The sequence below is a fragment of the Palaemon carinicauda genome, chromosome 3 (genome assembly GCF_036898095.1).
Source record: "Palaemon carinicauda isolate YSFRI2023 chromosome 3, ASM3689809v2, whole genome shotgun sequence".
In the NCBI taxonomy this organism is placed as follows: Eukaryota; Metazoa; Arthropoda; class Malacostraca; order Decapoda; family Palaemonidae; genus Palaemon; species Palaemon carinicauda.
Window position 1 is genome coordinate 122,553,948 of NC_090727.1, and position 16,217 is coordinate 122,570,164.

Genomic DNA, 16,217 nt, shown 5'->3' on the forward strand with positions numbered 1-16,217 from the left:
ACTCCAAACTCTGAGGAAACCCGCCACGGGGCAACCTTCTCGAAGACGAGAAAATGGGAGTTACCTCTTGGATAAGAACATTGATGATGTCCAGAGCATCCCTTTCCCAGCTACAACCAAAAGGCATGATGAAGAGAGGGACAAGGAATTCCACCTTTGCGCTAGAGTAGCTACAACCGGAGAAGTAGCACATTTACAACACCAATCACAGTGTTTTTCCCAGGTGGTCACCAGTCCAAGCACTGACCAAACATGTTGCTTGTCTTCGCTGATCGGAAAAGAAGCAGTGTTTTCAACGTAGTATGGCCGTTGACTGGGCAAACACCGGCTGTGGGAGGGGGCCATCGTCAGAGGGTTGAAGGACAAGACCGAGGTCAAGCTAAGGATTGGTAAAATATGTTCTCCAGAGGAGAAACCCGCTGAATTCCATCACCTGGAACAGCGGGAAGGAAAAAAAAAAGGGGGGGTTATGTCTCCTGATGTCCTTGAGAAGGGTTGGGGAGAGAATCCATAGTCGCCCCGAGAGCCATGAGAGAAATCTGACAAGTTCTCGAACTTGTGGAGAAAGGGGAAGCAAATAACACTCAGGGATTATGTTCACAAGATTCGTTCAGAGCCATCGGAGAAGAGACACAGGCGAGTGGTCGGAAGACTTCTATTACTACAACCGCTGTGTAGAAGTATGTTCTACTTGCCTGGTGGTGGTGTATAGGCGAGGGCGCATGCGCACCTAACGAAGCTCTTTGATTCAATAAAGATAAGGTAACCATGTACCAAAAATTACCAAAAAGAAGAGACAGGGAGCAGATGAGGCAACCTAGTCCCTTAAGACACACGGCCCATCAGCCCACTAGTAGTAGTAGAAGTAGTAATAGTAGTGATCGTGGTACGATGAAAATGTTCGTAAGAGATGAACATTTAAGAACGCTGACGAGAACTGGCAAGCCGATAAATGTATCGAGAAACCAATAGCACTGTGCTCATGTGAAACAACAAGTACTCGGTGGCGAGTAAGGTATTAAGCACCAAGGTTGACACTTGTGCTTTACCTCTCTCATTGAAGGAGAGTGCTGGGATAGGTACCAGGAGGGAAGAGTGCTAAACTCCCACAACTACATGTCGTGGTAAGCCCTACCGGAGTAGTGTCACTCATAGAAAACGAAGGTGACCTGACCCATTGTTGAAGTTCTGTGTCATCTGGATGAGGAAAATCGCTCAGATACTCTGAAGCAATCGAGGAAGCCATAGCAGTAGGAAGCTCTGCATAAGACGAAGAGAGAAGGAGGGTCTAACTGGTAAGAGCAGAGCGCATGCTTGTAGTGAGGATCGCAGCCGGAAGAGATCTGCAATACTTACCAGAGAAGATCTTTGAAAAAATGAAGTAGGAGAAACCCACCCAAAGGGTTAAGGATTCTGAGATTCTCCGGTGGCTATCAGTGACTCTACCCACAAGCAGGAAGAGCTGTCAGAGGTTGCTGGAAACAAGGAACCTGGAAGAGAGCTGATACGTAATAGAGCGCTGACAGGCGATGAGGGGACAGCGAACAACGAGGAGTTGGCAAAGGCCTAGAGGCTGACAAACACCTGTGACCTGGAGGACAATGAACTGGGGGGGGGGGAGTCTAGAGAAGCGGGAGAATGACGAGCGCTTGCTGACAGACAGCAAGACTGCCAATGACAATCTTGTGCTGGGGAGGGGTGAAAGTCAAGGTAAGATGAGTGACCACCATGCGATGAACTCCTGCCTCGCTATTAGAAATGATGATCGCCCTAAGGCACGTGACAAGCAGCTGGTGAGTGACGAGGGCCCGAAAGCGAATGTCTGGCAGGTGCAGGAGAAGATCGTAGGTCCATTGAAGGACTGAAGAGACGTATCCTAACCGCAGGGGAAGGAGAACGTCTAAAGCAGCTAGGAGGACTGCACTCCCAGGAAGAGTGACAATCCACTCGAGGGGATTGTTGACGGCTGCGAGGTTCCTCCACAGATGATACCTGACCCGAAGGTGTTAGCGCAAAGCTACGGTGTCTCTAGGGTGGGCTTCAATCAAGGACGAGAGCTGTCCACCCGCAGGAGAGATCTGCCTTGATCTTCACTCCACCCCCAACAGAAGAGTCGGCTCAGCATGGGGGAAAGCGTGTCTTTGGCGACGAGTCTGCAACTGTTGCGATGAGTGTAGCTGTCAGCAATTCACCCTGCAAGCAGGAAGGTTGCTAGACAGAAGCTGATGAAGGGAAGTTCTCCCTAGGAAGGGAGAGCAGCCCAACACCTTGTGGAGGTTAACTCTCCCTCAAAAGGGAAAGTTGTCCAAAACCTGGAGGCAGATCTTTGGGCAGCTCTCTCTGCTTCCCATCACCAAGTATTCTTCAAGTTGAAGGTATGCATCGAGCAATACCTGTGAAATATAGCTGAAGCTAGTTTATGGGTTCACCCCGAAGGGATCCCCGACTAGAACACCCAAAGGAACCCAGTCTGCCACTGACCTCATTCCTATTCCTGAGCATGAGGAACGATGGGAGCAGAAGCAGAGAGTGCTGCAGAGACTGTACTACTCTCGGAAAGGACCTCATCCTCGGAAGGGAAAGGTCGAAGTCAGCGTGCTAATCAGGAGCTGCTACAGGTGCAGAAGAACAGGACGGTGACAGGGCAGGGACAGCAGATTCGATAGGAACGCACAGCTCTGCTTTTCTTCGTTGGCTGATTTAGCTGAACAAAGATGTGCAGCATCATTAGCACTGCGGAAACATAAAGAGAAAGATAAAAACTTCCACGGGAGGACAACCTAACCCGCGACAGGAAAGGTGTCCACGGAGAGATCAGAAACATACTAAGGAATGCGCACTCCTTTTGCTGGCTGGCAATCGTCAGGAGTGCGGTGGTTTAAGAATTGTAAAATAAATTATTACAACTAATTAATTAGCTGACTAAAACAGTCATTATTTCAAATTACTGAAGAAAAAACATTCGGGAGAACAACCTAACCCGCGTAACAGGAAAGGTGTTCCCCCACCGAGTCTGGCAGCAACCCACGTAACGAGGTATCGTCAGCGAGAATGGGCAATACTGAAATCAAGCTTTTGGTAGGCTGCAAGTGGTCTTCCACCGAAGAACTCCCAGGAAGCAAGGGACGTGGACATCCGAACAAAGGAGCATTCACACGAGGACAACTCCCCTGCAACGGAGGCCGGGTCACTGCCCTCAGAGAAACGGGGGAGGCAACCAGCCTACGGATTGTCAAGTGTTAAAATGGGGAAAAGATTGTAAAGGAAGCTTCTCCGCCCTCGAGAACATGCTGGACTATGCTGTCACACAAACAACATTCACTGTAATGAGAAGCTTAAAGATATATAAAAACAGTACATGAATGTTTTTATATAAAAGAACATGCCTATAAAGGAATATACTGTAAGTAAAAAAAAAAAAAAAAAAGTCAAATGGCCGGTTAAGTCTTGGCTTGAGAGAGAGGCAACATCTCTCTCACCGAGCCAAAAGCAAAGTGGGTGCTCAGCTCAGGTGTGTGAATGAATGAGCGGGGTAGCCAGCTACCCCCCTCTCAAGCTAACTAGAGGGTTGGGTGGTTAACCGTCGCTAAAAGTCTTATGGCTCATCTTTCTGCTTTGTCGAAAGCAATATCCCTCTAAATAGCGAGGGTTTGTAGTAGTGACTGAACAAAGAAATTTTTCAAAGTTTATATGTTTGTATTTAATCATTGGAACGAGTAAATGGGTTGACAGGAGAGAATGATACTACATTCATTCTCCACCGAGCCAAAATAAAATGTGAAATCTTTTTTTCTAGTTTTCAGCTTTCCCCAAAATAATATCCACAGTAAAGAGCGAAAGGGTTTGTATAAGGTGCTGGCTCAAAAGTAAAGTTTTATTCATAAAAACATGGCAAAGGATACCTAACAATAAAATAATCCAATAGTAGACTGAACCTACATAAAGTGTAAATTTTGAAGTACAGTGAGTACTGTAACCCTATTTCCATCCCTGTCTATGGACACATTTCATGTTTTATAACTACTAAATCAAAAACTACTCACTGAATCTCTAAGGCTTTCAATTCACTAGAAAGGTCACATTCCTCAATACGTGAGTGTTCAGACGCAGGAGGATCAGCGCTCATCTTTAGGGACTCTTGCAGAAAACTGAAATGATGATATAAATAAAGCTAGTAACACCAGCAGTAATGTTAAAGGTAGTAGGAGTACTTTGGTAGTAGATACCAATAATCATTATTAATAATTTATTAGCTTAAAGTAGGCAGTAATTTTAGTAATACAACTACAGTACGATGCTGGTCTAGGTTTACCAAAACTAAAAGCAATACCTGTATTGAAATTTCAATAGTGTACATTAGTTACATGTACAGTAAACTATTACCATACTATTACTACTTTAAGGATGACATGGAAAATCAGATATTTGTAAATAAGTTCGTATTTTTCCTAGCTATACAAACCTGTCTTTTATGTTGGGATATTGATTTCAGGTCAAGCAGGAACAGCTGTTGAATTTGTTAATGAGTTAGTTAACAACAGATGGGAGTGAGAGCCCTCTTGACTAGTCAAAATATCTTCACTTATGACCTTTCAGTTCATGACTGAGAAAGATGGTTGAGGAGGGAAGTTTGATATAATGGACTCAGGTTTGTATAGCTAGAGAAAATTCGTGATTTTTTCCTATGCGGATACATACCATCGTCCATTATGTAGGGAGACTCACTGCTTGGTGGGTCAGCAGTCCCTCTAAACCTGAACTGGTAGGTTCTTTTTCTTCACTGGAAATGTCAATCTACTTTATCCCGTATGGGAGCGAAGGAGATGACTCCACCAACCTCCAATGTGTCTATCATTGGGATGAATGAGCTCATAGGGTCTGCCCTGTCCAAAATTATTGTTACATGGTCAAAGGAGAGGGTTCACAGTCTGGAAAAATATACCTGGCATATGATGACCAGAGGGTTGGTATTTATTCCACCATCTTCCCCCTCATCTAAGGAGAATGGAAGAGAACTTCTCTAGGATCTCAAGAATGGAACTCAGAAGTGTAGTTTACCAGTATCAAGTCAGATCAAGCAGGTAATGTTTCGACTGCCTTGTGCCTAAGATAGGGACAGCAAGAAGGAAGTAAAAGAGCCAGTTATTCCACCTCCATTCCAGTCTTACATCTATAAGTCAGCATAGACAATATGCTAACCATTCTGTAAGGGATTTGGACTACAGTACCTTCACCACTAATCGCGCAACTACCACAAGACCAAGTGCCAAGGCGCCCAATGTCTTGGGGGTCCTCCTGTAGGATAAGAGTAGTAAATATGGTCTGGAGCATATATACCACAGCTTTCCCCGCCCCTGCCGACTGCAAGATTTTTTTTTTAATACAAAGTGGGGCCTAGACACTGACTTTGCAAGTTCTGTTACTAGCTGGAAACCTAAATTTTCTCAGCAGTCGAGGTATAGCATTACATATCAACTCCCAAAGTCAGAAAGAGATCATGTTCTAGACACCTCTTTCCTGGTTCTGCCCGTGCTAAGGAAGAGTTGCTGTCTGACACTGAGGAGCGAGGTGTCGGGGTCTTCTTCAGACACCGCTGCAGAGCCCTCACAGGGCAAAAGGCCTCTTATCCCTATGCCACTTCATGCTTCACATAAGAGATAGAATGGAAAAGGCTAGAATCTGGGACTGTGCCCCAGCAGGGTCCAAGTTTTGCCAAGTGCCCCGGCACTACATCTAGGAGCTCCTATACCTCTTAGAGTGGGAGACTAAGGCAGAGAGAACTTGTCACTCACCTAACCTCTTCCCCGATTAAGGCAGCAAAGACAGTTTGGCGCATCAGAATCTTAACTGAGGCCTTTGCAAAGGCTCGTACAAGGTATCAAGAACAGCAAGACTGTTAGAAGCCCCCGAACATAGCAACTCTCTCAACAAGGAAGAAGTTAAACTCTACGATCTAGTCTAGAGAACAGCCCACTTAACTGGGAGAGTGAGAGCCAGGCGAGTTCTTTCACGATCTCAACAAGGCAGAACGGGAAAAATTCGCCATAAGACTTTCTGGGAGCTACTCGAATCAACCTAGTCTTAGCATAATTCCACATGTTGGATTAGCCAACAAACCAAAGTTGAACAAAGACAGGGATTAACCAAGTGGTTTGTATTTTTCCTAAACATACAAACCTGAGCTCTTTACTATGGATATAAAGTATTGTTCAGGCCAGCCGGAAAACAAGCAATAAATTTTCAACGAGGTAAACAACTTCTTGCTAGTTAACAAGGTAGCGGGGGATAGACCAACCACTCATCTCACATACTCAGCTAGACTGTATATCGATTTTTTTTTGCTGCCAGGACTTTCTAATGCGATAAGCGATGGCGGGACAAGTATGAGTAAAGGGCTCAGGTTTGGTTACGAAAAATACAAATTACAAGACTTCCAAATTTGTCCTTTGTTCCTACACAAATAAAAACCATTCGCTCTTTACTACGGATACTAACCACTAGGTGGGTGGAATTTCAAACCTCAACTGGCTGGGAACTTAACCTGGGGTGGGACTCTGAGCTTATGCGAGCATGAGAGGATAACCCTCGTTACCTCATGAACTCTTGGGATGTCATGCACGAGAGTTGGCGGCTTGGGCAGTAGTGGAGGAAGTCTGTGGAAAATTTAGGCACTGTGATTTGACCAACGTAATCATTGATCATCATCCCTGGGGCATAAAATATATTTCATATATTTCAGTCTACACATGGGAAATAGGTATTGACTGCGGTCGGAGTCATCCAGATGTTGAACCCCAAGAGAGGGGAAGATGAAGGAAGAGAAGACCAGACATTCTATTCAATCATACCAAACTAACACCAGGTAACGTCTGCCCTGAACCGGGAGCTGAGGTAACGTACACCACTTAATGTGCTGCCACCACATGACCTATTGTGTTGTAATCATTGTATATTAGTGTTACTGTTATGTCAACTAACTGCTGTACAGAAAATGTAAGAAATACTGTACTTTATAGGACAGTTGTAATGTGGATATAGACTAAGTGTAAGATGAGTTTGAAAGGTGCGAGTCAGCCTGTCAAAAACAGAGATCCCTTAAGAGTGTTACCTTAGCTAATTAAGCTGTAGCCTACTGTAGTGATAGTACTGTGCTGTACATATATTAGAAAAATGTTATTTTTATTAATAAAATAAATTTTTGAATATACTTACCCGGTGATCATATAAGCTGTCAGCTCTGCTGCCCGACAGAAAAACCTAAGGACAAAATACGCCAGCGATCGCTATACAGGTGGGGGTGTACATCAACAGCGCCATCTGTCGAGCAGGTACTCAAGTACTCCATGTAAACACAGAACCAATTTTCTCCTCGGTCCACTGGGTCTCTATTGGGGAGGAAGGGAGGGTCCTTTAATATATGATCACCGGGTAAGTATATTCAAAAATTTATTTTATTAATAAAAATAACATTTTTCAATATTAAACTTAGCCGGTGATCATATAAGCTGATTCACACCCAGGGGGGTGGGTAGAGACCAGCATTACATGTTTACATTATTATGAGCTAAGTATTTTGTATTTAATTTTAGCAGTTATTCAAAATAACAAACATAAAATAAATAAGTACCTGGTAAGGAAGTCGACTTGAACAATTACTCTGCCTTTTTAAGTACGTCTTCCTTACTGAGCCTCGCGATCCTCATAGGATGCTGAGCGACTCCTAGGAGCTGAAGTATCAAGGGTTGCAACCCATACTAAAGGACCTCATCAAAACCTCTAATCTAGGCGCTTCTCAAGAAAAGAATTTGACCACCCGCCAAATCAACCAGGATGCGAAAGGCTTCTTAGCCTTCCGGACAACCCAAAAACAACAATAAAAAACATTTCAAGAGAAAGATTAAAAAAGGTTATGGAATTAGGGGAATGTAGTGGTTGAGCCCTCACCCACTACTGCACTCGCTGCTACGAATGGTCCCAGGGTGTAGCAGTTCTCGTAAAGAGACTGGACATCTTTAAGATAAAAAGACGCGAACACTGACTTGCTTCTCCAATAGGTTGCGTCCATTATACTCTGCAGAGATCTGTTTTGTTTGAAGGCCATTGAAGTTGCGACAGCTCTAACTTCATGTGTCCTTACCTTCAGCAAAGCATGGTCTTCCTCATTCAGATGGGAATGAGCTTCTCGTATCAACAGTCTGATATAATAGGAAACTGCATTCTTCGACATAGGTAAAGAAGGTTTCTTAATAGCACACCATAAAGCTTCTGACTGTCCTCGTAAAGGTTTAGTTCGTCTTAAATAGAACTTAAGAGTTCTAACAGGGCATAAGACTCTTTCTAGTTCATTTCCAACCAAATTAGAAAGGCTTGGAATATCGAACGATTTCGGCCAAGGACGAGAAGGTAGTTCGTTTTTGGCTAGAAAACCAAGCTGCAAAGAACATGTAGCCGTTTCAGATGAAAATCCGATGTTCCTGCTGAAGGCGTGTATCTCACTGACTCTTTTAGCTGTTGCTAAGCAGACGAGGAAAAGAGTCTTTAAAGTGAGATCTTTAAAGGAGGCTGATTGTAGCGGCTCGAACCTTTCTGACATAAGGAATCTTAGTACCACGTCTAAATTCCAACCTGGTGTGGCCAAACGACACTCCTTCGAGGTCTCAAAAGACTTAAGGAGGTCCTGTAGATCTTTGTTGTTGGAAAGATCTAAGCCTCTGTGACGGAAGACTGCTGCCAACATGCTTCTGTAACCCTTGATCGTGGGAGCTGAAAGAGATCTTTCCTTCCTCAGGTATAAAAGGAAGTCAGCTATTTGAGTTACAGAGGTACTGGTTGAGGATACTGATACCGACTTGCACCAGCTTCGGAAGACTTCCCACTTCGACTGGTAGACTCTAAGAGTGGATGTCCTCCTTGCTCTAGCAATCGCCCTGGCTGCCTCCTTCGAAAAGCCTCTAGCTCTCGAGAGTCTTTCGATAGTCTGAAGGCAGTCAGACGAAGAGCGTGGAGGCTTGGGTGTACCTTCTTTACGTGTGGCTGACGTAGAAGGTCCACTCTTAGAGGAAGAGTTCTGGGAACGTCCACCAGCCATTGCAGTACCTCGGTGAACCATTCTCTCGCGGGCCAGAGGGGAGCAACCAACGTCAACCTTGTCCCTTCGTGAGAGGCGAACTTCTGCAGTACCTTGTTGACAATCTTGAACGGGGGGAATGCATAAAGGTCTAGATGGGACCAATCCAGTAGAAAAGCATCTATATGAACTGCTGCTGGGTCCGGGATTGGCGAGCAATAATTTGGGAGCCTATTGGTCATCGAGGTTGCAAAGAGATCTATGGTAGGTTGGCCCCATGTGGCCCAAAGTCTCTTGCATACATTCTTGTGAAGGGTCCATTCTGTTGGGATGATTTGACCCTTCCGACTGAGGCGGTCCGCCATGACATTCATGTTGCCTTGAATGAACCTCGTTACTAGAGACAGGTTTAGATCTCTTGACCAGGTGAGGAGGTCCCTTGCGATCTCGTACAACGTCATAGAATGGGTCCCTCCTTGCTGTGAGATGTACGCCAAGGCCGTGGTGTTGTCGGAGTTCACCTCCACCACCTTGCCTAGAAGGAGGGACTTGAAGCTTTTCAAGGCCAGATGAACTGCCAGTAGCTCCTTGCAGTTGATATGTAACGTTGTTTGCTCCGAGTTCCAGGTGCCCGAGCATTCCCGACCGTCTAATGTCGCACCCCAGCCCGTGTCCGATGCGTCCGAGAAGAGAACGTGGTTGGGGGTCTGAACAGCCAGGGGCAGACCCTCTCTGAGGTTGATGTTGTCCTTCCACCAAGTCAGTGATGACTTCATCTTCTCGGAAATAGGGATCGAGACAGCTTCTAGCGTCTTGTCCTTTCTCCAGTGAACAGCCAGGTGAAATTGAAGGGGACGGAGGTGCAGTCTCCCTAACGCAATGAACTGGTCCAGTGATGAAAGCGTCCCTATCAGACTCATCCACTGTCTGACTGAACATCGGTCCTTCATTAGCATGTTCTGGATGCATCCTTGGGCTTGACTTATTCTGGGGGCCGACGGAAAAGCCCGAAAAGCTTGACTGTGAATCTCCATCCCTAGGTACACTATAGTTTGGGATGGGACCAGTTGGGACTTTTCCATATTGACCAGGAGACCCAATTCCTTGGTCAGATCTAGAGTCCACTTTAGATTCTCCAGACAGCGACGACTGGACGAAGCTCTTAAATGCCAGTCGTCCAAATAGAGGGAGGCTCTGATGTCTGCTAAATGCAGGAATTTGGCAATATTCCTCATCAGTTTCGTAAAGACAAGAGGCGCCGTGCTTAGGCCAAAGCACAGGGCTTGAAATTGGTAGACAACCTTCCCGTAAACGAACCTTAGAAAAGGTTGGGAATCTGGGTGGATGGGGACGTGAAAGTAAGCGTCCTTGAGGTCTAAAGAGACCATCCAGTCTTCCTTCCTGACCGCTGCTAGAACAGACTTTGTCGTCTCCATGGCGAACGTCTGCTTTGTGACAAAGACATTCAGAGCACTGACGTCTAGCACCGGTCTCCACCCTCCTGTCTTCTTTACCAATAAGAAGAGACGGTTGTAGAAGCCCGGGGATTGATGGTCCCGGACTTTGACTACCGCTCCCTTTTCTAGTAAGAGAGACACCTCTTGCTTCAAAGCTAGTCTCTTGTCCTCCTCTCTGTACCTGGGGAGAGAGGTCGATGGGAGTCGTTGCTAGAGGGGGCTTGCGCAAGAATGGGATCTTGTACCCTTCTCTGAGCAACTTCACAGATTGTGCATCTGCGCCCCTGTTCTCCCAGGACTGCCAGTAGTTCTTGAGTCTGGCTCCCACTGCTGTCTGAAGAAGGTGGCAGTCAGACTCTGCCTCTAAAGGACTTGGTACCTTTCTTCTTGCTCCCACGTTTTCCTTCGGCACGAGCACCTCCTCTGCTGGGGGCTCTGCCACGAAAGGGCGGAATAAATCTTGAAGCTGGAGTATCCATCCTGGGTCTAGACACGGTAGGCAAAGGGGTGGCTTTGCGTGCAGATGACGCAACCAGGTCATGCGTGTCTTTTTGAATCAAGGAGGCAGCAATCTCCTTGATCAACTCCTCTGGGAAAAGGCACTTCGAGAGAGGAGCAAACATAAGCTCCGATTTCTGACATTGTGTTACTCCAGCTGACAAGAAGGAGCAAAGGTTTTCCCGTTTCTTGAGGACCCCGGAAACGAACGAAGCCGCAAGCTCACTGGAACCGTCCCGTATGGCCTTGTCCATGCAGGACATAATGAGCATGGAAGTTTCCTTGTCAGAAGGGGAGGTCTTCCTGCTCAACGCTCCCAAACACCAATCCAAAAAGTTAAACACTTCGAAGGCTCTGAACACTCCTTTCATCAGATGATCTAAATCTGAAGGAGTCCAACAAATCTTGGAGCGTCTCATGGCCAGCCTGCGGGGAGATTCTACTAGACTTGAGAAGTCGCCCTGGGCAGAGGCAGGAACTCCCAAGCCGAGAACTTCTCCCGTGGCATACCAGACGCTCGATCTAGAAGCGAGTTTCGCAGGGGGAAACAAGAATGCTGTCTTCCCAAGGTGCTTTTTGGACTGCATCCAATCTCCCAACACCCTTAAAGCTCTCTTGGACGAGCGGGCGAGGACGAGCTTCGTAAAGGCAGGAGCGGATGACTGCGTGCCTAAAGCGAACTCAGATGGAGGAGAGCGTGGGGCTGCAGAAACAAACTGATCAGGATACATATCCTTGAACAGTGCAAGTACTTTCCTAAAGTCCAAGGAGGGAGGCGTGGTCTTGGGTTCGTCGATGTCCGTGTGCGGGTCGTCAAGGTGTGCAGCGTCGTCATCATCAGAGAGTCCATTGTCTGAATGCTGAGGAGGAAGCGGCAAAGGAGTAGGAATTGGCTGGTCAGCTGAGTCCGGCAGCACGGGTGCATGCGTGACTGCACTGGACGCAACGTCATGGAACTGTTGGCCAGTCTGTGAGCTGGCAACAACCATAGCTGCGCGGGGGCGCAAAGCGTCTACTCCTGACTGTCTAGTCTGCTGTGGGCGAGTAGTGGTAACCACAGTGGGTTGCGGAGGTTGACGCACCGCCTCAAAACAAAACAACTTAGGTTGTTGTTGTTGTAACTCGCGAACGTCAACGGAGGGTTCCGTGCGTCGGAGAACGTCAACATGCGGCTGGCAGGGTACAGTGCGCATGGGTGGCGGGACTCTCACAGCTGGAGCGCGGGAGAAGGTAGCCTCAGCGTCAACTGGACGCACAACCGTGGTTGGTTGTAGGCTAACGGGTGCAGCGTCAACCTTCTCCGCACGAAAGTCCTGCATTAAAGATGACAACTGTGTCTGCATGGTCTGCAGCAAAGCCCACTTAGGGTCTACAGTAGCAGGTGCGGCAACAGACGGTGTTACTGCCTGTTGCGGAACCGCTTTGCCTCTCTTAGGAGGTGTGCAGTCATCGGAAGACTGCAGCGAGTCCGAACTGACCCAGTGGCTACAACTGGGCCGTTGGACTTGCGATGAAGGGACCTTGCGTTTGAGAGGTCGTGAGACCTTGGTCCATTGTTTCTTCCGAGAAACATCTTCCGCAGACGAGGAATAAATGGGCTCTCTCGTCTTCTTGTGGGTGGGGCGATCTTGGCAAGATACGTCCGAAACCACGGAGGGAACGTCTGTCCGCTGATTAAAGCCAGTCGAACCCTTTGGTCGTACGACATTGCTTCTCCCCTGGGCTTGGGAGCTTGCAAGAGGTCCCGGACTGGGAGGACGACAGGCACGAACAGACGCACCCTCAAGCGCAACACTAACACTTTCCACAACACTACCACTCACTTTGTCACTACCCACTGCACTCTTACCCTTCAACTCCTTGACGTCTGCCATGAGTTGATTACGGTCACTCGCCAATGACTCGACTCTCTCACCCAGAGCCTGGATGGCACGCATCATATCCGCCATCGAAGGTTGTTGAGTGCTAGAAGGGGGATCAGGAGCAACCACTACAGGGGAAGGAATAGGTTGTGGGGCATGGGGAGAGGAAAAATCAACGGAGCGAGATGAACTTCTCCTGACTCTATCTCTCTCTAGCCTACGTGAATATTTCAGGAATTCGAGAAAATCGAATTCCGAAAGCCCAACGCATTCCTCACATCGATCTTCCAATTGACAGGTTTTACCCCGACAATTGGAACAAATGGTGTGCGGATCGATAGAGGCCTTCGGAAGACGCCTTGAACAGTCCCTAGCACTACACTTTCTGTATTTAGGGACTTGAGAAGGGTCAGCCATCTTGAATTAGTCAAAGGGGAATTCAAAATCTATCCAAGTCGTCAACAAATAATCCAAAATTCAATCAAAGAATGCAAGGAAGTATTGAAGATAACCTCTGCAAAGCGAAAGCTAATAACTAGAAATGTGTACTTCACCAAAATCTGTGAAAACCAATCCAGTAAGCAACAGCGTATTTAGTAGGTCTTGCCGGTGGCACGACAGAGAGAAAATTGGTTCTGTGTTTACATGGAGTACTTGAGAACCTGCTCGACAGATGGCGCTGTTGATGTACACCCCCACCTGTATAGCGATCGCTGACGTATTTTGTCCTTAGGTTTTTCTGTCGGGCAGCAGAGCTGACAGCTTATATGATCACCGGCTAAGTTTAATATTAAAAAATGTTATTTTTATTAATAAAATAAATTTTTGAATATACTTACCCGGTGATCATATAAGCTGTCAGCTCTGCTGCCCGACAGAAAAACCTAAGGACAAAATACGCCAGCGATCGCTATACAGGTGGGGGTGTACATCAACAGCGCCATCTGTCGAGCAGGTACTCAAGTACTCCATGTAAACACAGAACCAATTTTCTCCTCGGTCCACTGGGTCTCTATTGGGGAGGAAGGGAGGGTCCTTTAATATATGATCACCGGGTAAGTATATTCAAAAATTTATTTTATTAATAAAAATAACATTTTTCAATATTAAACTTAGCCGGTGATCATATAAGCTGATTGACACCCAGGGGGGTGGGTAGAGACCAGCATTACATGTTTACATTATTATGAGCTAAGTATTTTGTATTTAATTTTAGCAGTTATTCAAAATAACAAACATAAAATAAATAAGTACCTGGTAAGGAAGTTGACTTGAACAATTACTCTGCCTTTTTAAGTACGTCTTCCTTACTGAGCCTCGCGATCCTCATAGGATGCTGAGCGACTCCTAGGAGCTGAAGTATCAAGGGTTGCAACCCATACTAAAGGACCTCATCAAAACCTCTAATCTAGGCGCTTCTCAAGAAAAGAATTTGACCACCCGCCAAATCAACCAGGATGCGAAAGGCTTCTTAGCCTTCCGGACAACCCAAAAACAACAATAAAAAACATTTCAAGAGAAAGATTAAAAAAGGTTATGGAATTAGGGGAATGTAGTGGTTGAGCCCTCACCCACTACTGCACTCGCTGCTACGAATGGTCCCAGGGTGTAGCAGTTCTCGTAAAGAGACTGGACATCTTTAAGATAAAAAGACGCGAACACTGACTTGCTTCTCCAATAGGTTGCGTCCATTATAATCTGCAGAGATCTGTTTTGTTTGAAGGCCACTGAAGTTGCGACAGCTCTAACTTCATGTGTCCTTACCTTCAGCAAAGCATGGTCTTCCTCATTCAGATGGGAATGAGCTTCTCGTATCAACAGTCTGATATAATAGGAAACTGCATTCTTCGACATAGGTAAAGAAGGTTTCTTAATAGCACACCATAAAGCTTCTGACTGTCCTCGTAAAGGTTTAGTTCGTCTTAAATAGAACTTAAGAGCTCTAACAGGGCATAAGACTCTTTCTAGTTCATTTCCAACCAAATTAGAAAGGCTTGGAATATCGAACGATTTCGGCCAAGGACGAGAAGGTAGTTCGTTTTTGGCTAGAAAACCAAGCTGCAAAGAACATGTAGCCGTTTCAGATGAAAATCCGATGTTCCTGCTGAAGGCGTGTATCTCACTGACTCTTTTAGCTGTTGCTAAGCAGACGAGGAAAAGAGTCTTTAAAGTGAGATCTTTAAAGGAGGCTGATTGTAGCGGCTCGAACCTTTCTGACATAAGGAATCTTAGTACCACGTCTAAATTCCAACCTGGTGTGGCCAAACGACGCTCCTTCGAGGTCTCAAAAGACTTAAGGAGGTCCTGTAGATCTTTGTTGTTGGAAAGATCTAAGCCTCTGTGACGGAAGACTGCTGCCAACATGCTTCTGTAACCCTTGATCGTGGGAGCTGAAAGAGATCTTTCCTTCCTCAGGTATAAAAGGAAGTCAGCTATTTGAGTTACAGAGGTACTGGTTGAGGATACTGATACCGACTTGCACCAGCTTCGGAAAACTTCCCACTTCGACTGGTAGACTCTAAGAGTGGATGTCCTCCTTGCTCTAGCAATCGCCCTGGCTGCCTCCTTCGAAAAGCCTCTAGCTCTCGAGAGTCTTTCGATAGTCTGAAGGCAGTCAGACGAAGAGCGTGGAGGCTTGGGTGTACCTTCTTTACGTGTGGCTGACGTAGAAGGTCCACTCTTAGAGGAAGAGTTCTGGGAACGTCCACCAGCCATTGCAGTACCTCGGTGAACCATTCTCTCGCGGGCCAGAGGGGAGCAACCAACGTCAACCTTGTCCCTTCGTGAGAGGCGAACTTCTGCAGTACCTTGTTGACAATCTTGAACGGGGGGAATGCATAAAGGTCTAGATGGGACCAATCCAGTAGAAAAGCATCTATATGAACTGCTGCTGGGTCCGGGATTGGCGAGCAATAATTTGGGAGCCTCTTGGTCATCGAGGTTGCAAAGAGATCTATGGTAGGTTGGCCCCATGTGGCCCAAAGTCTCTTGCATACATTCTTGTGAAGGGTCCATTCTGTTGGGATGATTTGACCCTTCCGACTGAGGCGGTCCGCCATGACATTCATGTTGCCTTGAATGAACCTCGTTACTAGAGACAGGTTTAGATCTCTTGACCAGGTGAGGAGGTCCCTTGCGATCTCGTACAACGTCATAGAATGGGTCCCTCCTTGCTTGGAGATGTACGCCAAGGCCGTGGTGTTGTCGGAGTTCACCTCCACCACCTTGCCTAGAAGGAGGGACTTGAAGCTTTTCAAGGCCAGATGAACTGCCAGTAGCTCCTTGCAGTTGATATGTAACGTTGTTTGCTCCGAGTTCCAGGTGCCCGAGCAT

The 16,217-nt window shown here is 46.5% G+C and overlaps 1 protein-coding gene across 1 annotated transcript in view; it reads right to left on the reverse strand.

The window, feature by feature from the left end:
* Positions 1-16,217, reverse strand: part of LOC137638460 (uncharacterized) — a 265,349-nt gene that overhangs the window by 206,912 nt on the left and 42,220 nt on the right. Inside the window, exon 2 of the mRNA XM_068370531.1 lies at positions 4,044-4,148. Within this exon, the coding sequence (XP_068226632.1) occupies positions 4,044-4,126 (83 nt within the window). The 5' untranslated portion in view covers positions 4,127-4,148. The remainder of the gene's footprint in view (positions 1-4,043; positions 4,149-16,217) is intronic.